The sequence below is a fragment of the Daldinia loculata genome, assembly GCF_022478755.1.
Source record: "Daldinia loculata strain CBS 113971 unplaced genomic scaffold F4817scaffold_2, whole genome shotgun sequence".
Classification (NCBI taxonomy): Eukaryota; Fungi; Ascomycota; class Sordariomycetes; order Xylariales; family Hypoxylaceae; genus Daldinia; species Daldinia loculata.
This window is the reverse complement of record NW_026054856.1, coordinates 813,072-833,283: the sequence shown is the minus strand read 5'-3', so window position 1 is coordinate 833,283 and position 20,212 is coordinate 813,072. Positions and strand designations below refer to the sequence as shown.

The window sequence follows — 20,212 nt, the reverse complement described above, 5'->3', positions numbered from 1 at the left end:
CTTGATGTTAGTTAGGTATACAATTAAAATAAGAGCTATAACTTTCAAGTTCTTCGTCACGAGAGAGTAGATGATCTAATATGCGTAGTTAAACAAAATGTGATAACCATCATTACTTAATACGTGGTTGAAAAATAAAGGGATGTTGAATGCTAACCCTCCTTGCCAAATTATAGTTTATCCTATCGTTTCAACGATTGCCGCACCCTAGTTCTTTTTCTATACAATCAAATACCAATCTCATAAGTCCTTTTACCAACAGCCAAACGCCACGCTTTCCAAATCCCCGCCCTAGACAAATCGCTCCCAAACGAAGGTGGTATCAAGTCCCGCATAATGCCTTTCGAGGCAAGAGGAATGTAGATGTAAAAGAAGAATAACCAAAAAAGCGTATAGATGTCATCGAATCATACCTCAGTGCGCGACCACCGTCCTCCGTCTATGGTGATCCAAGTCCGCGTAGCCTGGCAGCGCCCCGTTCTGGTCGAAATTAATCGTAGGAAGGCTCATGACGCGCGGGCGCAGATACTCGTCCGCATCCGCCTCCTCTACCTCCTCGAAGCTAGGCGGCAGCGCGGTATTATCTAGGTGCGAGACCGCGCCGCGGACACCGACTTGTAAAGGCACGCCTAGGGTTAGGTGTGCGCTGTACCCGCCGGAAACGACGGTAACTGTTAACCACAGGACGTAGACGCGCGACGTGATGCACGAGTGGAAAGTTGGCACGAATGTTTTCTTCTGTACTGGTAGTTGAATCGGCACTTGTAGTTGCGCCGCGTGGAATATCGGGGATGGGAGACTGCCCTTGGTCTTTTTGGGGGCGGGCCTAGGGGGTAGGTCTGTGTCAGATGAGAGGCTGTCGCTGCCGTATCCGGAGTCCCGTCGAGCCTGTGCCGTTAGGTGTCCGCTCCATTTGACCTCCTCTAAAGGCCCTGTGGTAACGGATGTCGTGCCAGAGTACGAGCCGCGGCCTTCGGAGCCGAATGCGCTGTGCCAATCCTTCAGGTTAGGGTACTGGCTGACGCCGCCGGCGCTGAAATACGTGACCGCCGTAACCTTGGATGATATTCCTGTTATTTTCGGTGGGTGTGCGTCGATAGAAGCTGGTTCGAATTCGAGGTAGAGTGGTACTGTAGTCGAGGCGATCGTTTGCCCGTCGGGACTTAGCATAGCTGCGCTGGGTTGCGCAGCCGTGATAGTCACCTTTCCTGTCTTGGGCGATATGATAGTCTTCCGTAGCGACTTACTCTTCGACATAACGTACAAATCGTCGTGCTTGGTAATACTCAATGGGGCATCTTCCGGCATCGCGGGTAAGACCTTAATCTCTTGCCCGGCTTCCATAACTTTTATAGTCAGTTCATCAGCCGGCTCATCCTTGTACACTCGTGCCTTGATCACGTACTGAACGCGGCTCATGTGCGGCGCAAAGTCATCCTTTTCCCAAGAACCAAGAGTAGGAGGCAATCGCATGTGGTGGTCCTGAACAGAATTGTTGGCGACCTGATGACTGCACGCATTAAGAGTGAGGGTGCTCGGAATGACGAAGGTGAATGGTACCGTATAAGTCAGACCTGCCTCGAACACGCGCGGGATTGGATAGGATGATTCCGGGATAGGCATTATGAGCTTCAAGAAAGTGTGAGAGGTCGTCTGGGGAATATTTACGGCGTCTACCCGGGTTTTGCTAGTTCCGAGTAACACAACCTGGAGCGTGTCGAATCGCGTATCGGTTTGGGGTGTAATGGTAACATGTCCTGATACTTCCGATCCGGTGGTGTAGACTCGAGAGTGATAATGGTTGTTGATATGAATGTTGATGCTAGATTTAGGGGTGATAGACAGTTTGCGAGCGTAGCCGCCTAGAACCCTGCTGTGCTCCGAAGACGAAGTGGACGACATTTTGAAAGTTGGTTCTCGTTCTTAAACGGCTTAGAGCTTCAGGTATATATTCTGGATTTCCGTAGTATAAGATGTGTTGACCCTAGATCTAACTAATGCTTGCGATAATCAAGCTAAAGAGAGCATAGATATAGTTTGAGTGTTGTCCTGTGTAACTGTAGCGCTATACTAGGCAGCAAAGTGACAATAATAAGATTGTATATGAGTCCTTGCCGTCAACTGCAGGATGAGAAAGGTCATATGTAGGTTAGGTAGTATTGCTGATGACGGTACGACGTTGTGATATTAATATCGATAAGACCCCCAAGCTGTAGAGGCTATGATGGGAACCAAATGGCTTATATAGTTGTATATCAAGGAAACAAAAAATACCCGGGCTTGTCTAGCTTTAAGCTCGACGGTAGTACTTGAGTCATCTTAAGATTGAAGAATGATAGAAATTTTATGTAGGTAGACACTTGTATGTGTTAGTGATAAAAGATGGTTGTCGTAAAGCTCCTCCGTTCTGACGTAAAGGGTATTAGATCGTTCCGCCCTTCATGTCTTCCGCTGGCTGGATGGAGATCTTGGTGGCCTGACATGGGAGCGGATCTGCCCAAGGCAGGGGTTATCGCGCCATTGAAGAAGCATAATCAACTTGTCAACTTGGCTTGCATTCTTTTACATATTTAATTTGGGGTCTGGGGTCTGAGGGGAGAGACTGAGGGGGGGGGGGTTCGAAGGGGGTCGGGATGGTATTGGGTGTGTTCATTCTTCTAAAAATTCTCTTGGTCGTATGCTTGACCTACGCTTGACCTCTAAAGGTGACCACTTCGAGACCTTACCTCCAAAGGAAGACGTATTCAATAATCGTACGTAAGAAGTTATAATTATCAGCTGGGGTGGAGCAAGGAAGATGGCGTTTGAGTCTCGAGTCTTCAAGAAGCTTGCGTTTAGGATGCGCCCTTCGAGCACGCTATCATATTCTAATAATGCGCATGAGCACAGCAGCTTGTCATATAAAGTGGCTTACGAGTGACCCATACCTATGAGTGGCCTACTAATCAATGGTCTACCGCCTTTGGTGTCATGCGGCTCGTAGAAACACCGCTCTCGGCTTTTGCGTCTTGATGACACCCGGGAATTAACAACGACACTTGCGCGGAGAAGTCATAGTCGTTGACGCTCCCCCGGAACGACGTCCGTTAGTCAGGATCTCTAGCTCCTAGCTCCTAGCCCCTTGGATCTTGACGACTGCTCCATGAATTTTGACCGCTTCAGCTTCGGAGGGCTGAGACCTAGATATGATACTATGCCCACTTAGGTTAGACGTATTATTATGTGCTTGCGCCCTTCGAAAGCTTAGAAATCTGACATGCTGTACATAGCTCGCTAAAAAAGAAAGAAAAAACTCCTTGACCTATCGCATCCAGTCTTGGGACATGTTAATTACTTGATCGGGAAAAGCTATCCCTATCCACTTATCTCGATCGGAGAGTCATCGATGATTATAACTACCTACACAGTAGTTGTGCGTATGTTTCACGATGTTGCGTTTAAAATGAAGGGCGCATTATTATTTTGTAATTGTACCTCTTCATAGTCTTGTGACCCGATGGATCGCTTCTCCCTGGACGATAGTATGAATGAAATATATGATGCGATATTTGCATAGATGATGTTGTTCTTAGTAACTAAAGGCGTGATTCAAGTACCGTATCGTTGTTTGTAGGGTTCGTTGGGCAAGTATTATTAAAGTAGCAAGAATCCATAATTGCCTAACCGCCAAGGCCTAAAAAGGGCCAAGGAATATTTTGTGGTTGTGGGAACTTCCGTATAAGTGGTTAAGTATACTGGCCGAGGAGTCATAAGACATTACTTACCTCCGTAGGTATTATAGGTTAGGTATTATATTAGCCTTAGGAATGCCATGTCTGTTTTACCTTTGAATGTACATAAAAATAAAACACTCCTTATGTAAATGTCTTCTCCGAGTTCGGCCCTCCGCCATAAACCAGCAGATCAGCCCTGTAAGGACCCCCGGTTTGAAGTCAAAGCTAACCCACCAACAAAATAATTAGCCAACCATCCAAGAAGATACGCAAACGTGGATATCACTTAGATAATGGTGATGTGGATTTTTTTCTTCTCCCTTCGTAATAGGGGAATCTAGTCTCCTAGCCTGTCAATCTTCTATACACATATTACGAAATCCATTATGCATCGGTATATAGGTGGGTTGATCATAAATGTCATGCGGATGTTATTCCTTCGCCTCGGGCATATCCACGTTAATGAAACACACTGTCATCTTTCCATCTTTCGGATGTTCGTATAACCACGTGGAATGATCTGATAAAACAACATGAAAATCTCAAGGCCCAGAACCGTTTGCGCGCATGTTAAAACGGGACTCACATGCAGGAACGGGTTGCAATGCTAGATCTTCTTGGCATCTCTGTGGATTCTTTTACTAATAAATAAACATCCTTCACAATGCACCGGCTTCTAGCGGGTATCGTAGGCAATGGAAAAGTTTGACGATGGTTTCATTCCGCTTCGTGAGGCTGGTAGTCTTTGGTTTTACATAGTAATAACAGCTGCCGCCAACGGAAGCGAGAAGCGAGTACTACATCGTACACCCCCCCTAGGCATGACGAATCGGGTTCGAATTTACTGACAAACATGAACCATAGTAACCTTTTTGTCCCTCACTTATAACTCATAGTAAGCAGGTCCTTTCTATAAATATGTCAACTTATACAGTCGACATTCGGCCCCATTCTATAGTTCACCCGATCTATGCCGTTAAATCCAAAATCAATCCCATGAGATATAAAGCATGATCCCAGCGCCTAAAGCGATGGCGGCAAACTGCACAAGCATCTTCCGGAACTCCAGGGTTTTATTAGAACCAGTCTCCAGCAACTCTGGAATTACTGCGACCGTACCCACATATAGGAACGTTCCGGCGGTGAACGGTAGCAGCAGGTCGCCATACGTAAGGCTGGTACCCCAAATGCCTTCAGTTATACCGATTCCATTGCCGTCTGCGCCGCCACCACCAAATTCTTGAACGGCGATGCCAATTAGCGTTCCCAGAAGAGCTCCTAGGGCCGTGACGAATTGAGCACCCATCGCAGCACGCTTTGAGAATCCGGATTGCACGAGTAGAGCGAAGTCACCAACTAGATGAAGCGGGTTAGTATTCATCATAAATAGGAGACTTCGGGAAAGAGGACTGCCAACCTTCATGAGGAATCTCGTGGAAGAACACTGCTACCGTCGTCGTAGCGCCAATTGTAGGCGAGGCATAAAACGATGCCGACATTGCTAGACCGTCAGTAATATTATGTGTGAAGTCGGCACTATACGCAAGAATAAGTAATCTGGAGGATCCTGGCTCTGCTGCTGAAACCAAACTCACATCAAGTTGAGATAGCCACCTAGTTTAGCGCTGGGGTTGATCTCCTTTTCGCTTTCCTGTTTGTCGACCTTTGAATCCTCCTTGTTACCCTTTTTCCGTTTTGTGAGTTCTGCATTTGGGACATCTACAGAGGTCGAGATAGCTTTGGTCTCCGCCGGCGTATCATGGGAGTGATTTCCATGGCTGTGCTCGTGTCCTTCTCCGCCCGTGGCTATTCGCAATCCCTTATCCATAGCTACAAACGTCATGAAACCGACCATGATAGCAACACCCAAGAGGAGATTGCGATTGGGCTCAACAAGGACGAACCGGACATGCTCGGGACTGTCTTCCCCGAGAAAGATCTCGGGTAGTAAATGGAACAGCGTATCTCCGAGCAATCCACCTACAGCAAATGCCACCATGACCGACAGCGACGAAGGATCGATATTCGGCGGGCATAGTGCTAATAGGAAGTTGGGCGGACCTGAGATGTAAAGGGTTGCTAAAAGGGCGTTTACGGCGGGGCTGCCTGGGAATAAGACGGCGAATATCTGGGAGGTTAAGGTCGAGGTTTCGGAAGCGTCAGCAAGCTTCTCAGCGTTGAGCTCTTGTACAACCGAACAAGTCTAAGGCTCTACATTAGTATACTATCCGAAGATGATACATTGAGCAAATCGAACCTGAAGCTTTTCTTCCAATTCGTCCAAGCTCAACGAGGCACGCGACGCATTCTCGGAGCCGAGGCTGGCTGCGACACCAGATGCGAAAGCAAGCCCCAAAAGGAGCAGTATGCTCCGGTAACCCGGACGTGTTATTCCCATGGCAAATTTAGTTTTATGGCGGACTTAATTGGGTGTGCTGAGCCATAAGAAGGTGTACAATCCTTCGTGGTAGAAAACTAGGTAATAGGTATTGGTGGACGGAAGGGAGCTATGTACAAGAGCTCGAGTTTTTAATACGCCAAGAAACAAACGAACTGAATAACGAACGGATCTCCGAGCTTTTGCTGACTAAGAAAGAGATCATCGCGAGCCGAGGTCGGCCTGTGAATAATTTGTAAATGAATTTAGCAATTCCATTTAATATCTATTACTGTTAATTTGCTCTATAATTTGCTCTATGATTCTTATTATCCAACACATTTGACGAATATTGACCTCAATTTCGAGACTGCCCCTCCATATCGGAAACCCGACGTGCGGCAGACGCCGCCTCTACTCCGTGTGGACCCACGGGACAACCCCAAAGTGGACCGGGACGGCCCCCAAGTGCCGGCATTTATACTTTAGGGCAGCGGCGGATGATGTTATTGTTTGGGTACCTTAGGTAGACATTTATTTATGTTAGATACCACGACATAGGTAATACAGAAAGCCGCCTGGGAATATTCTATTATTCCTGGAGAGAGGAACAATAGGCGGGTTTCTCGTACTAGGGTAGGCTGAAAACCCTCATCGCTGTAGTAAGAGTTGCATATGTCGTTTTGCTCTAGTTCTTTTGTTCCCATTCTCGCTCGGCGCTCAACGGTAATTAATAAATCTGACGAAATAGCAAAATACGCAAATAACCACTACGGCATTATATTTAAAAATCTTTGTGTTATTGCTGGGTATATACCGCTCATTAGAGTAATTGTTTCATCCTAGATCCGGTCAAATGTCTATGTCTATATCAGTTCCCATTTCATATAAATACCCCAATTCATACTATAGCAACCGCTATTTTTTGTTCGGTAATACTCTTCCTTCGTAACACCTCTGGCGTCCTTTTGATTGAGTGTCGTCAGCGCATATAAGAAGATGGTCTGGCCGGGAGCACCCAAGTCCCTTGCCGGGATATCTATCCACCACCAGAACCCGTCTGTTTCTACCGGTACCAGATCTTCCTTCCTGCCATCTAACCCGTGAATTTTCATGAGAAGTAGATAGCTTTTACCCCTGCCGTGCCGCTCAGGGTCCCAATGCTCGCATATCTTGGAAAATTGGAATCGCACCATCCCACCGCTATATACGGGGATATGCTTCTCCATAGGGCTGAAGTTAAACTTGGAGATGCCCTCATCAGTTACATTGCCAAAAACTTCAGCAGGTTCGCCATTTAGCGGCCCAATGTAATACTCCTCCCAAGAAGGGATACGACCGTCATTCCGGAAAAAATACCGGTCATCTGAAGGGTAGTGCGAGAGTCCAAAGAGATCGTTACTCAGAGTAAACATATAAGGCGTGAAATGCTTATTGTACTGCTCGTTGCCTACCGAGCCCGCACCCCAGCATGCATCGAGGAGCTTCCATTCCCCGTCATCTATGCAGACAGCATTCCAGGCATCTACAAAACCAATTGTCAGTAACCGTTACTTGTAAGAAGCCCTAGAAACTTGGGCTTCAAGACAATAGCCTTAAGTAGGATTAAAAAGGGTTATGTGCATTTCGAGGGAAGAGTTAACATTAGAAATATACATACGGCCTGTAGCATCCTTAGGAGGAGGGCGTTCGCCTTTCGCGAGTGGTTTATAGCCGTAGCCCTTTCCGTGACCACCTACTACGATACATTGCAACCCCGCGCGTTTGGCAATGGCTTGATATACTTCTGCATAACCCTGACAAACGGCCTTACCGTAAAAGATGGTTTCGTCCGCGCTTCTACCCTTGATGCATTTCCCAAAGAATTCCTCTACGTTGTAAGCAATATTATGATGGCACCACGTGAAAATGGCTCTTGCTTTGTCAGTAGCTGACGGGAACGGACCGCATAAAGCGTTTGCTAGATAGCCAACCGGGTCATGCCTAGGAAGCGAATGGTTGGGGTACTGCGCAGCTACGCTATCCGGTGCTGAAAAATCTCGGCAGAGTAGACAGTCATTGCTCGTACGTACGGCAACTGCATCAATTTGAGCAAATGTAGGTCGCGAGCTGATTGGAACTGGCGGTGGAGCTTCACTGCTTGGTCTTGGGCCAGGCAGGCTAGGCTTTCGGGAGGATTCGAAGGTCGTTCCTGGACGTACGAATCCTGTAGGTGGGGGTGGAAGACGACGTGGCGCTACCGAAGGATTGTCGCTGACTTGTGAATGAGTAGGCCTAGGTGAATGAGTAGGCCTAGAGGGTAGCCTAGGTGGTAAGCTGGGTCGCGAACCAGTCTGGGGTACCACCGGGGCAGAACGGGTTGATAGAAGAGGCGCCTTAGTATCTTCAGTCCCTTCTCTCTCTGCGGCTTCTTTGGCCGCTTGTGCCTCTTTTTCCTTTCTCGATGGCGGGAGAGGTGGCAACTTGGCTTGGTCGAATGATGGAGCGAGAACTCGTCGCGTAGGTTGTGTTTCGGTCGACGTTGTGCTTGTGCGAGAGGAAACGGGGTTCAACGATAGATTCGAAATGGTTGAGATATGGGACACTTCGGAGGAGTTGGAGCCTCTCCTGTTATGCAATGGTTGCGCCGAGGGTCTACGAGTAGGTAAAGCTGGCGATGGTTGAGTAGAGCTTCGACGATTCGGGAGCGGTGGTGGCGCATCACGCCCTGAGAGGCTTGAAGGAGTTTCTGCTACCGACTCTGATGTATTAGTTCGTCGGGGTAGACTGGGTGAGTTTTGCTTTTGCGGTCGCGGAGGTAGGTTAGGGTTTTGCGGAATTTGCGGACGGGCGATTCCATTGTCATTTGGAATTGGAGCTTGGGATGTGGACTTTCTGGCGCCGGGAGGTGGTGGGGGAGGAGGTCGTTTAGTGGAAGGAGGAGCAGTGAAGTTCTTCTGGCCGTTCAGAGCTGCGATCCGATCTGCAAGAGAGTTAAACTTAGGCTCTTCGACGTCAGCCATATCGAAAGCTGCCAATGTGGAATGCTTTCAAATGACTAGTTTGAACGAGATATAAAATGAACTAAACAGACAGCGCGCGTTAACATCAATTAACAAGATAGTACTGGTCTCGACTAGTAGAAAATATTAATAAAAAATCGAGAGCTGATTGGAGCTGAAACTATGCAGAAAAAAGAAAGAACAATTATAAATCTACACAAGGCCACTCGTGTAGAATCGATTAAATGAATGGAAATAGAGGCGGGGAAATTAAATACATAGCGAGAGTTGTGATGATACTTGGAAGAGTTGAAGGTTTCATGATAATCGAGGCGCAGCAGCAGAGCAGGCAAACAGCAGCAAAACATAAGAGCTAGCACAGCCCTGCGAGCGGGGAGCGACGATCCTTCGGCCCCTCATTGCTAAATATGCATACAAGCAACACTAACATACCTCCGGAACCTGAAACAAAACGCCTTAACAACAGAAGGCTAATACTATTTTGCACTAGTGTAAGAGTTCCACATATGTATACCATTCATTCTGTCATTCTCCACATCCTTGCCAGATACATGTACTTAGTACCTATCTTTGCCCCTCCATCTCCCCTTCGCATACTTGCGCTTCAAAGACCCTCAAGTCAGCATATTACATATAACTCTAGGTTACGGCAATCGCTATTCTAGATCACGACCATTTATTCCGAATATCATTTCGATGGCTGATTTTCCTTAAGGCTGCTCGATTAGTGTGCTAGGTGCTAGGTGCTATTGCGGTATAATAGTCGATTTGGTCCTCGAGTCTTCCGGCAACATTGTCGATAAGGATCGTTATAGTTATAGGGCCTAACACCGATACCTGGACATTGGCGAATCGAGACGCTTTTCTACTTGTCATTTACACTGGAATTGTTACTTGGTCAAAAATAACGAGTTAGCTCACGAAGCAGCTATCATGGCACTCAACACCAGTATTTCTATTCTACCAGTAGCTCCCAAGGCATCCAATATTCTGGATTTACCTGGCGAGATTTTGAAGGAAATATGTAGCCAAGTATGTTCTAACACCGGTCGCGGATCACAATGATATATTCCTTACTTGTGGAGTCCATGGCTAACAGGTATGTTGTTAGTGCTTCCAATCCGATTGGATTCGTCTTTCCCTAGTCTGCAGGCGTTTCCGCGACCTTGCCGCCGCCCAGCTATATCGTAATTTCCACATCGTCTTCCCGGACGAAGACGATCCATATTTCGATTCCCCCATTGATGGTCTCGCGGGTGGTCTAGAGACGTTCGTCGCAAGCGATTACAACTATGCAAAGCACTTAAGGGAGCTCTCCCTCGATACCCTTAGTATTGGTGACAGGGCTGAACTTGCCTATAAGCCGTACCTCGCTTCTGTGAGCTGCGGGAAGTTCATGAACACCCTATTGCTCCTTACGCTGCGGAAGGCCCAGTCACTTGATACCTTTCGATGGAACATTAGAGTTGAGCTTAGCAGGCCTGTTTATAAAGCACTGCATAACATCAAGTCGCTAAGACATCTTCATTTACGCTTACAGGCCGGCACCTCCATTCATCAGATTCCGCCGCCTTTTTCAGATTCTAATGTGCAGCATTCTGAGGACGATGCTATGGTCATGCCAGTCTCCCAATGGGCCAATTCGAACAGTACCCTTCTTAACCCTATGGTCAATTACGGGCCCCCTCCGGTTCCATCCTCATTGTCGTTGGGCTACAAACCCTCTTGGAGAAATAAACCTCCAAAGAAACCATCTACCGCCAAGGAACCCTCGACAATTGAAGGCTTCAGAAACCTTGAAAGTTTGAGCGTTCTTGATATAGATAGCCTTGACGTGATAACGGAGGTTCAAGTTTGCGTACGTAATTCTTCATCGACGCTGAGAAAGGTGAAGCTTTCGTTTTCAGATAGCCTTGCTATGCAAGCAAGAAAACCCTGCGCTGATGCAGAGCTCGATGAATCCGAAGACGACGAATTTCAAGTTATGCCCATATCCTTAAGCGCCAATTACGATGACAACGGACCTGCAAAGGCATTTCAAGCGCAGGAAGAACGTAAGCTTCAGGAGTTGGTACTAGGCCGTATATTCGAGGTAGAGCCATCGCACACAAAGAATACTCGCTTATCCACCGAAAACAAGAAAGAAATTGCAAAAAAAGAGGATTCTGAGGAACAACCAATTTCGGATAACGGACAACATTTCATAGATAATGTTAGCAGAGTCTTCGAGCGTATGGTGGCGCATGTCAACGGTACCAGCGGTTTTACATCTATTGAACAACAGGATGCTTTGGATATAATCGCGAAGGCCGCAAAGAAATATGTGGCTTCGGAGGAGTCCAAATCCAAACCTAGTCCCTCGTCTGGAGATCTACCCACTAACGATGGGCTACATCCGTTGCCTAAAGACCATGAATTAGGGCTTGACATAGACAAGTCAGATGAGTCCCAGCCACTTAGTTTTGGACTCAAGCCATATCCATCAATACCAAAGGATTCATACGATGCTAACCCAGAAGATATCGATATCGAAGTCCCGGAGGAGCAATTGACAGCTGAATTTCAACGGATTATTGAAATAGCGTCTACCGACACAGTGGCACCAAAGGAACTATTTAACTCGGCAGAAGTGAGCACTATTCCCTCCAATGTAACAGAACCGAACGATGTCGTCCAAGTCTTTAATGCCGGGAGCATGGACGATGTAGAGACTGAATGGAAGGGTTATGCTAACAAATTCTCTAAGGAGACATGCATAGCTATTTGCGCTGCCGACGATGATCACCAGGATAAATCTCAACGGCACTTAGAGTGTACCGGTTGTGATGTAGAAGACGTACCTTGCGATAACGCAGTTCAAACTAGCTTAACTACGAACGGAACGGAGACGCATCTTAGCAACGTGAATAAATATGCACGAGACACGAGAGGCATCGGACTCCACTCTCTCAGCATCCATCTTATACCAATCAAGGCTTCGGTGCTAGGGAAGGCTATAGATTTGCATTCACTAAAGCGGATTACTTTACTCAACGTGGGCGAGCAAAAGAAATTTTGGGCAATGATGATGAAAGAAAATAGCCTGAGACCGCTTCCACTACGAAAAGTCTTTACAGACGATGTCTGTCTGCAGTTCTTACACCTTGTTTCCCAGCTTGACTGTGTTAAAGAGGTATTCATGCTTCAGCGGTCGCCAAAGTACAAGCCGGAGAGCTTCGCGCCAAACCCTGGCACGACTATCGAACAAATCCGGAATTTTGTCCTGAAGAAGCGTACGTACCATTCAGAGTCATTTTACCTCCTACCTACGGTTCATCTCTTGGGCTTATGCAAGACCCTGGTTAGAAATTGCTGACTTTATGTTACAGATATGCATTCTCTCAAACGTCTCATGATCAAGAACCAAGCTGATAGTTCATGGGATGTGGATGAGAAAACAATACAGCACATCTGCAGGCGTGGAAAAGTGCTTGAAGAACTGGCCGTGATAATGGGAATGCGTGCAATTGTAAGCATCACTTCCCCATACGTTAATAAATAGCAATCCCCTTATACAGTTGTTGCTAACGACATAGTTATAGCATACTTTAATTCAGCGTATCGCTGGCCTTACTAATCTCCGCGCACTACAGCTCATCTCTTTTAGAACAGAGGACACTTGCCTTTCTGTCATGCGCGAGACGCGCCGTTTCATAGTTGACGCTCTTTCTTTCCACCCTGAGCTAAAACTCGAGTGGCTTGCACTAGGTGACGATGAACGAGCTGTAAGAATTGTCCGGAAATCAGGAGTCCCTAGGAAGTCAAAAGTCGGCTCGAATAAAGACAAGAAACATGCTCCGAGCCCGAATCAAGACCATGTTGGTAATGGACTCTTCCCAGTCGCACCTGTAGAATGGGGTGCTACGAGCGAGAGCGATGAGGACGAGGATGATGACCCATTGTTAAGGGTGAAACTAGAACTTGTTGAGCCTTTCTCATTCTACGACATCTTCGGTATTCGGATCTTTGAGAAAGAGATCGTGAATGGTCGATTATGATCGGGTTTTAGGATGAGGCAGCATGTGGGTTTTGGAAGGGTTTAAGAACCTTTGTTAATGCTTTTGTTTTTCCTCTGTTGGCAAGATACCCCTTTGAGTGCGGCTGGGATGGGGTGTTTTTTGACTTAGGAAAGGGATATAGCTCTATTTCGCTTGCACTTACATGACGTTGTTGCGATAACTTCCCCGGATAGCTTCGCTAGCCTTTACCTTGGGGGAGATCCGTTACTAATGTATTAATGATTGGAGCCTTAAGGGAGTGTATCATTGGATTACGCCAAGACTGATACAAATCGAAATTCTTACTCATGGTTTTACAGCCCTTAAGATGGTTCTTCTTGATGCAGATACGAATCTACCTATGCTAAGAAAAATGCTTTTCCTGGCACTTAAAAGGTCATACTAACCAATGCCCCAGAGCTAGTTGTAGCAATTGTTTTATCATATTAGTAGATTCTTTTTATGTAATTCACTAGATTACTATTGGTATCAGGATTCAATGCCTCATTTCTCCCTCGGCCGCCTCAATTTCCCACTGCGATATCATCTCACTATACCACTCCGGCGGATTCTCCCATGTGGCAGTGGGCGGACATGACGGACTTGCTGGCTGGCTGGTGCTGAAATCATGATTGGCGGTGCTAGGTTCGAGTGTAAGGAAGAAATCGAGAAGCTGTCGCCAGTCGGAACGTGATATTCGCGGCGGGAGGCCACTAGCCGTACCACCTCCATCACCACCACCACTATACCCCTGATTACTGCTGCTTCTGCTTCCGTTGTTGGGTCTGCTGGAACTCGACGAATGATTCACAAATTCCGAATCTGGCGGCAAAGCCTTAATGATCTGTAGGCCGTTAGCAACATGGGCTAACGCCGCAGCCTCGTTGCCGCGGGACGTCTCGATGCAGACGAATATTAAACAGCATATAAGCGTAGTCTCGACGCTTTCGGATGACGACCCCGGCTGCACGTGTCGTTGTAGGTGGTAAATCGATAGGTTATACTGTTGGATCATGAATAATTCTAACTGATCCGCGCACTGGTAGGTGTCTTCGGGCGGCGGTGTCGAAACGTATGATCTTTCGGCTGGACTGTCGCTTCGCGAGGATATCCTCGGTGCTGGTTGTTTCGTTTGGTAGTTCTGCTCTTGTTGATGCTGTCCTTGCTGCAGCTGCATGCTTTCGTACGCGGCTCCCAGCGCGATCAACGCATGCCGCACCGCCGGATCCGAATGGCCTACCTGCGGCACCAGGCGGCGCCAGAACGACGCCCCGAGGCTGGACGCGTGCAGGGCTAGCCCGGCTTCCGCCGCTTGCCGGAACCGGTGGAAGTACAACCGCTCCTCTTCCGTGCCCTCGATGTCAGCGGCCAGCGGGCGGAGGATCTGCGATGCCGGGTTTCCCCGGTACGCTGCGGCGGGGCTATTTCGCGCCGGGTCGTGCCGCGGTCCTGGATACCCGTCCGTTGCGGTGGTCGGTGTGGGAAAAGGAGTTGCTAGCTGATCTGGCGAGGACGATGCTGGCTTCTTCGGCCGTGGCGGCGGCGCGCCATCGTACCCGTCACATTTACGTCCTGTACTTGTGCACCGCGTGCACGACGGTTTGGTCTCGTCGCATTTTACGCGCCGTATCCTATGTTGTTATGAGATGATTAGCTTGGCTTCTATTAGCTCTGGGATCGTATTGAGAATAAATAGATGTGAAATGTAGGATACATATACTAAGTGTAACAGGAGTACCTAGCATTAGGATCGAAGCGAGATATAGACAAGAGAGAGTCTTCGTTCGATATGTGCCTAGTTAAATATAATAATGAATAAACTTACTTGCTATACGGAATGAGTTAGCAGATGATCAAGAATTCTCTCGAGGTCGATAGACTAACCAAGTAATACAACCTGTTCGAACCTTAGGCTTGCTTGCTCTCTTGCGCTTGGTTGACGTTGTAGCTGTCGATGTACTGTCTAATGACAGCGCCGGGTCGATCATGTCGTCGCCCGAGGGGGTTGGACTTGTTTCCCATTGGGGTTTCTGGGTAGGTGTCATAGTCAACGGCGGCTTATGGTAATAGATCGAATAATACAGATCAATAGAGTATGCGGTTGTGTAATCCTCCTTTTTTTTTCTTTTTGAACTTGGAGGGTGACAATCTTGGGTGCCAATGATCCTGAGCAACTTTCTTGAATTTGTTAATTGGTGCTATGCATATAGACAACCGAAGGGACGAATGCGAGAGCGTTTTGTCGTAGGTATTTATTATACGCATTACCGCATTTTCCAAGCCTCCCCTTATTCCCTACGAATAGCCAATCTCACCTGCGAGAGTATGGAATTTCCATACTTCATTATGCTGGTCTGATGATACGGGATCACGTATTTCATCCCGATGGCGCAGGCAAAAAAGTACCGAGCTATCCCCATTCATATCCGGTCCTGTGCGCCGATCGTATGCCCTCCCCTTGCCTGAACCACCTAATCCCGTCCCGTACAATTCTTTTGGCCAGGATTTCCATTTCGGGATAAGAAATAGAGACTTTGGCAAAAAATAACATGATGGCGTGCCGCGAAGTACTAACTCAGCTAGTTTACCTCGAATTGTAAGGTAGCATAAGGGGGTCTCATCCTGACTAAGTATATCGGGGTCTGATCTGGCGGGATTGATGTAGCCGTTCCATTTTTATCTCCAGCCTTACCAAGCAACCGGCAAAGAGCTGCATGAGGTGCGGGTTGGTATACTACCTCCTATGTAGTAGTGCTGGGGCTGGAGGGCAGCTTGGCACCTTATGACAGGTAGAATGTTATGCTGGCCCCGTAGTAAGCCCGTGTGGTGGTTTGCAATGACCAATGACCAATGACCAATAACCAATAGACATGAGAGGTTGCTAGTTTACCTCTTATATCTAATACCCAATAATGCTTAAACTACTTGAGAGCTTCTACCCGAAGCAAGCGACTAACACCTGCGTATCTCGACCGATATTATCATCCTACTTAAAACCTTACGTAAGTCTATATGTATTACGTCGAGCTAAACTATCGAAGAAATGTAGAGAATAGTAGGCCCGGATGTTTCTGTCCGACCTTTGCGTGAGCACATATCCCGGTCTATCTTAGTCTAACGATATAGTTGTCTTCCTCGGTTACTCCCGCTCTTCCCCATCAACTTCTTTGGAATCATAGACTCTAGTTCAAGAATAAACATGATGACGACAAACAGGTCTGCTAGTTCGGCTAAGTTTGACTGGTGCGTACGCCATACTGCATACTCTTTGAAGAGAGGATCTAGGTATGTCCCTACAAATGCGGCTTCTTCGACAGCCGTATTTAAAGATTTCTAGAAGAAATAAACGGAGAAAATGGAATCAGCCTCTACGGCCGCGGAAACGTTGGGTTGGTTGTCCATCTAGAGTTCAGCTGGTCAGGGACAGGGTCATTAATGGTAGCGAAGGAATCTTAATGGAACGATCCATACATAGGCAGGCAAGACGATTACTGGCTAAAACCCACATCGAGACCAAGCATCAAGGTTCCATTAGCAACTTATATTTTAAAAGGATCGAAACAAACTATGGATGATCTGGAAATGCATCTCTCGTAGATAACGAGCTTATATGGGATGCTATCACGGCCCGCTACAGAACATCGCTAGTACCCAGATTAGCGGCCCCTGAACGAATATTTTCCTTGTCAACCCCCACGTAAACTAACTGTACAAAGGTATGGAAACTGGGGCATGATCATCTCGTATTAAATGATCGACCAATCCGAAGTTTGCGGAGAAAATTCAAGTCTCAGGGCTTTAATTATAATGTCGACAATGTAGCTAAAAACCAGGTGAAAACGACGGGAATATTAATACGGATCAAACGACGGAAGTACCTAACTGGAGATCTGTACGTAGTAGTGTCTCATTTAAAAAATAGGGTTAATTTTTGCTATTATGTAAAGTGGACAGCACAGATAAACTTACAAGCTAGGTTCCAGATGCTCGCTGTGTTATACTGTAAGGACTGCGCCAAGACTTAGGGGGTATTTGACTAAGCATCAACAATAGTCATCTATTTTTAGACAGGCTATTCATTAATAGATTTACCTAAATAGTAGCAAGATCGTGCAAAGCACATCATACCGCAAGTACCCACCCGAACCCACGTAATACCTTTATAACGAAGGGTAAGAAAATGCTACCGCATGAAGCAAATAAGCTTACAACATCAGACGTGGCGCTTTCTACATATTTTAACTTTATTAGGTCTCTCTAGGTTCAAGACTTATTATCAATATCTATCTAAGGTAATTCTAACAATACTATTGCCATATATACTTCCAAAGTACGAAGTAGTATCCAACTGTCCATCTATTCCCATCCAATTCTAGCCCGACCTATTTATCTATAGCACAACCAATATATTAGCATCTAGAGAGGTCTGGGCTCATCATTATAACAGCTTCGTCCACAACGCTCTGTTTATTTCTATTCCAAGAGATATTCAATCTTCTAAGCGGTTAACTTGCCCCTCGGGAACATCTTTGGGACGGGGCGATGCCTGAGATCGATGATGTTAATCGCTGGATTTTCGCTTGTCTCCGTCTAATTGAATTGAATGTCGCAGCGCGTTCGCTGTTGCGTCCTGTGAAGTGGATTTTCGCTGTTCCTCCCCTGCAGAGGTCGAGTCATTCTCCTTCGATTCAGAGGGCCTCGCTCCTGGTGGACCTTTCGGCCCAGTCTTCTTGATATTTTTCCATTCCATGAAAAGAGCCGCTACCAAGGCAACAAGTGCCACACCCATACCGCATAGGAATATCCTTGAGATGGCCCCGTTGTAAAGTTCTTTTACTTTAAGTTTATACTCGGGCGGGACCTTGTTGACAAGATCCGTGGCGCCTTGGTTGGTAATTTCCTTAGGATCAAGGCCGGGGATATCAGTCACATGCCCAACAATGTAACTGCTCAAAAGGTTCTGGCCAACAGACACGAAGACGGCTCCGCCTAATTGCTGGCAGAAGAACATGAGAGCGATACCAGTCGGAATATCGGGTTTGGGAAGCACAGCCTGCGCAGAAAGGCCAGCCGTTTGCATTCCCAGGCCTAGCCCGAAACCGACGATGATCTGGTATCCAATCCAGTGAGGAGAATCTTCGTCAACTTTGAAGGTGCTCATCAAGCCCTGCCCTGCAGCCATAACCATAGGGCAGACTAGCATCGAGGGAACATAGTATCCGACTTTCTGGGTGAAGATACCAGATATAATACTGGCCACGACGAGACTTAGGACGAGGGCTATCGTGTTAATACCGGACTGCACAGCACTCACGCCTTGTACAGTTTGGACTGTAGTTTAATGTAAGCATACGATGTTATCGGATAATCTAGGTTGAGGGGGATAACTTACACCATAACGGCAGGTAGTAAACACTCATCATCATCGATGCAGCGACGCAGAACATAAAAGTAGCCGCGGCAGCGACGCTACGTTGGCTGATGATTCTAACGGGGATAGTCGCAGTATTTGGCATCAGCACCTGAACTGCCATGAAGGCGAGAAGTAGGACGCCAAAAAGAACCAGCAGAAGGATGATGCGCCAACTATTCCATTCATACGTAGACCCGCCCCATTGGAGTGCAAGCAAGAGACAAACGATGCTCGGGACAAAGAAGAATGTTCCTAGAGGATCTAATCGAGTAAAATGCTCCCAGAATTTTGCTGGCTCTGGTGGTCTCGTCGGAAGTTTCACAGCTAGAAGACATAATACTGCAACACCACCGATAGGGAGATTGATATAGAAACACCATCTAGTCATTCCAACGTTAGCTTATTCCAATGAATGGAAAAAAGAAGAAGAAAATATATACCTCCAAGTAACGCGATCAGTGAAAGCACCGCCTATGAGAGGACCCATGACCGAGCTGATTCCGAAGATAGTTCCGAAGATTCCTTGAAACATCGGTCGCTTTCGGAGAGGTACCAACGGAAGCATGATGATGGAGACACCGGTGAATATACCTGCGGCGCCAAAGCCGGCGATGGCGCGGCCAAGAATAAATGCGATCGAATTTGGAGCCGCGCCGCAAATGACGGAACCGATCTCGAAAACCGCGACAACGAATAAGAAGACCCTTGTCAAATAAATGTTAGCTATGTCGCGCGTATCTTTTTTTTTAAAAGAGTTTATAAACATACTTTTTTATATCGTAAAACCTGTATACTCTACCGAATACCAGCTGAGACGCTGCGGTTGTTAACTGGTACGCTGAGCCATACCAACCGATATCCCCCAAACTATTGAAGTCTTGTGTTATCCGGGGGATCGCTGTACCGATAATGGTCCGATCAAGAGCAACTAAGAATAGAGTAATATATATACTAGCCATAACAGACCAGAACTTTAGAGTCTTTGGCTGGAAATTCTCCTCAGCTTCGTCAACAAGCTCAGGCCGCGCCGGCTTGGCATCGGTCGTCTTCTCTACATCGTCGGGCATGGCCACCACTGAAGGGCCACCTGCCTCGGATGTCTTCCGTGACAGTTCGGCCATGGAGTTCCGAGAGGATAAATGTAGGATGGGTCCAAGGATGGGGAGAATAGAAGGGATGAATATGAGAAAGGACAAAAGCGAAGCTGGGAGGATCCAAGTAAGTAGTCCCCCCTTATTTCTCTAATTGGTCCAAGACAACACTAGGTTCGGCAAACCTTGAATCTAGGGATAAAAAGGAATGCATATATATATGTGTGTGTGTAGGTAAGGTATGCTCTAGTATTAACTACATAAAAACAAGCCATGAAAACAAGCCCCCTGGCTGGCATAGGCTGTCTGTCGAGTAGGACGGACAACATAAGACGGCCGGACAGCCATGTGGTTTACACGTTGGATATACGAAAACCCACATCTTTTCCTCGTGGATACTGGATACTGACATTCTTTCTCTACACCGGGGGCATTGGGGAGCACCGAGACGGGCACGCAGTTCGGGAGCGAATTGGCGCAGATATAACCGAGCAGCTTTTAAATCACTTTGGAGAAAATGAACATAAAAGATACCTGCCACGTGATACAAAGTTCTTATGCTTTTTCGGGCGGAACTTT

The 20,212-nt window shown here is 47.0% G+C and overlaps 6 protein-coding genes across 6 annotated transcripts; 1 reads left to right on the top strand and 5 right to left on the bottom strand.

The window, feature by feature from the left end:
- Positions 1 to 267: 267 nt before the first annotated feature.
- F4817DRAFT_84429 (uncharacterized protein) lies at positions 268 to 2,142 on the bottom strand. Its single transcript, XM_049307954.1, has one exon. The coding sequence runs from the start codon at positions 1,900 to 1,902 to the stop codon at positions 415 to 417; it is 1,488 nt and encodes a 495-aa protein (XP_049163622.1). The 5' UTR covers positions 1,903 to 2,142; the 3' UTR covers positions 268 to 414.
- A 2,183-nt stretch (positions 2,143 to 4,325) lies between these two features.
- F4817DRAFT_323949 (Zip-domain-containing protein) lies at positions 4,326 to 6,617 on the bottom strand. Its single transcript, XM_049301572.1, has 4 exons — positions 5,971 to 6,617; positions 5,309 to 5,916; positions 5,131 to 5,249; positions 4,326 to 5,069 (listed from the first exon to the last, which is right to left on the bottom strand). The coding sequence occupies exons 1-4, from the start codon at positions 6,109 to 6,111 to the stop codon at positions 4,702 to 4,704; spliced, it is 1,236 nt and encodes a 411-aa protein (XP_049163621.1). The 5' UTR covers positions 6,112 to 6,617; the 3' UTR covers positions 4,326 to 4,701.
- A 248-nt stretch (positions 6,618 to 6,865) lies between these two features.
- On the bottom strand, positions 6,866 to 9,464 carry F4817DRAFT_323947 (uncharacterized protein). The gene is made up of 2 exons (XM_049301571.1): positions 7,751 to 9,464; positions 6,866 to 7,615 (listed from the first exon to the last, which is right to left on the bottom strand). The coding sequence occupies exons 1-2, from the start codon at positions 9,090 to 9,092 to the stop codon at positions 6,957 to 6,959; spliced, it is 2,001 nt and encodes a 666-aa protein (XP_049163620.1). The 5' UTR covers positions 9,093 to 9,464; the 3' UTR covers positions 6,866 to 6,956.
- A 427-nt stretch (positions 9,465 to 9,891) lies between these two features.
- On the top strand, positions 9,892 to 13,377 carry F4817DRAFT_84318 (uncharacterized protein). Its single transcript, XM_049307953.1, has 4 exons — positions 9,892 to 10,124; positions 10,204 to 12,364; positions 12,461 to 12,600; positions 12,674 to 13,377. The coding sequence occupies exons 1-4, from the start codon at positions 10,026 to 10,028 to the stop codon at positions 13,127 to 13,129; spliced, it is 2,856 nt and encodes a 951-aa protein (XP_049163619.1). The 5' UTR covers positions 9,892 to 10,025; the 3' UTR covers positions 13,130 to 13,377.
- On the bottom strand, positions 13,094 to 15,174 carry F4817DRAFT_364807 (uncharacterized protein; the record flags this gene model as incomplete). The annotated part of the gene is made up of 2 exons (XM_049306794.1): positions 13,094 to 14,760; positions 15,014 to 15,174. 2 exons carry the CDS (start codon positions 15,172 to 15,174, stop codon positions 13,626 to 13,628), a joined length of 1,296 nt encoding a protein of 431 aa, XP_049163618.1. The 3' UTR covers positions 13,094 to 13,625.
- Positions 15,175 to 17,597: 2,423 nt separating this feature from the next.
- On the bottom strand, positions 17,598 to 19,784 carry F4817DRAFT_84190 (MFS general substrate transporter). The gene is made up of 4 exons (XM_049307952.1): positions 19,311 to 19,784; positions 18,983 to 19,246; positions 18,522 to 18,922; positions 17,598 to 18,460 (listed from the first exon to the last, which is right to left on the bottom strand). The coding sequence occupies exons 1-4, from the start codon at positions 19,661 to 19,663 to the stop codon at positions 17,691 to 17,693; spliced, it is 1,788 nt and encodes a 595-aa protein (XP_049163617.1). The 5' UTR covers positions 19,664 to 19,784; the 3' UTR covers positions 17,598 to 17,690.
- Positions 19,785 to 20,212: the final 428 nt, after the last annotated feature.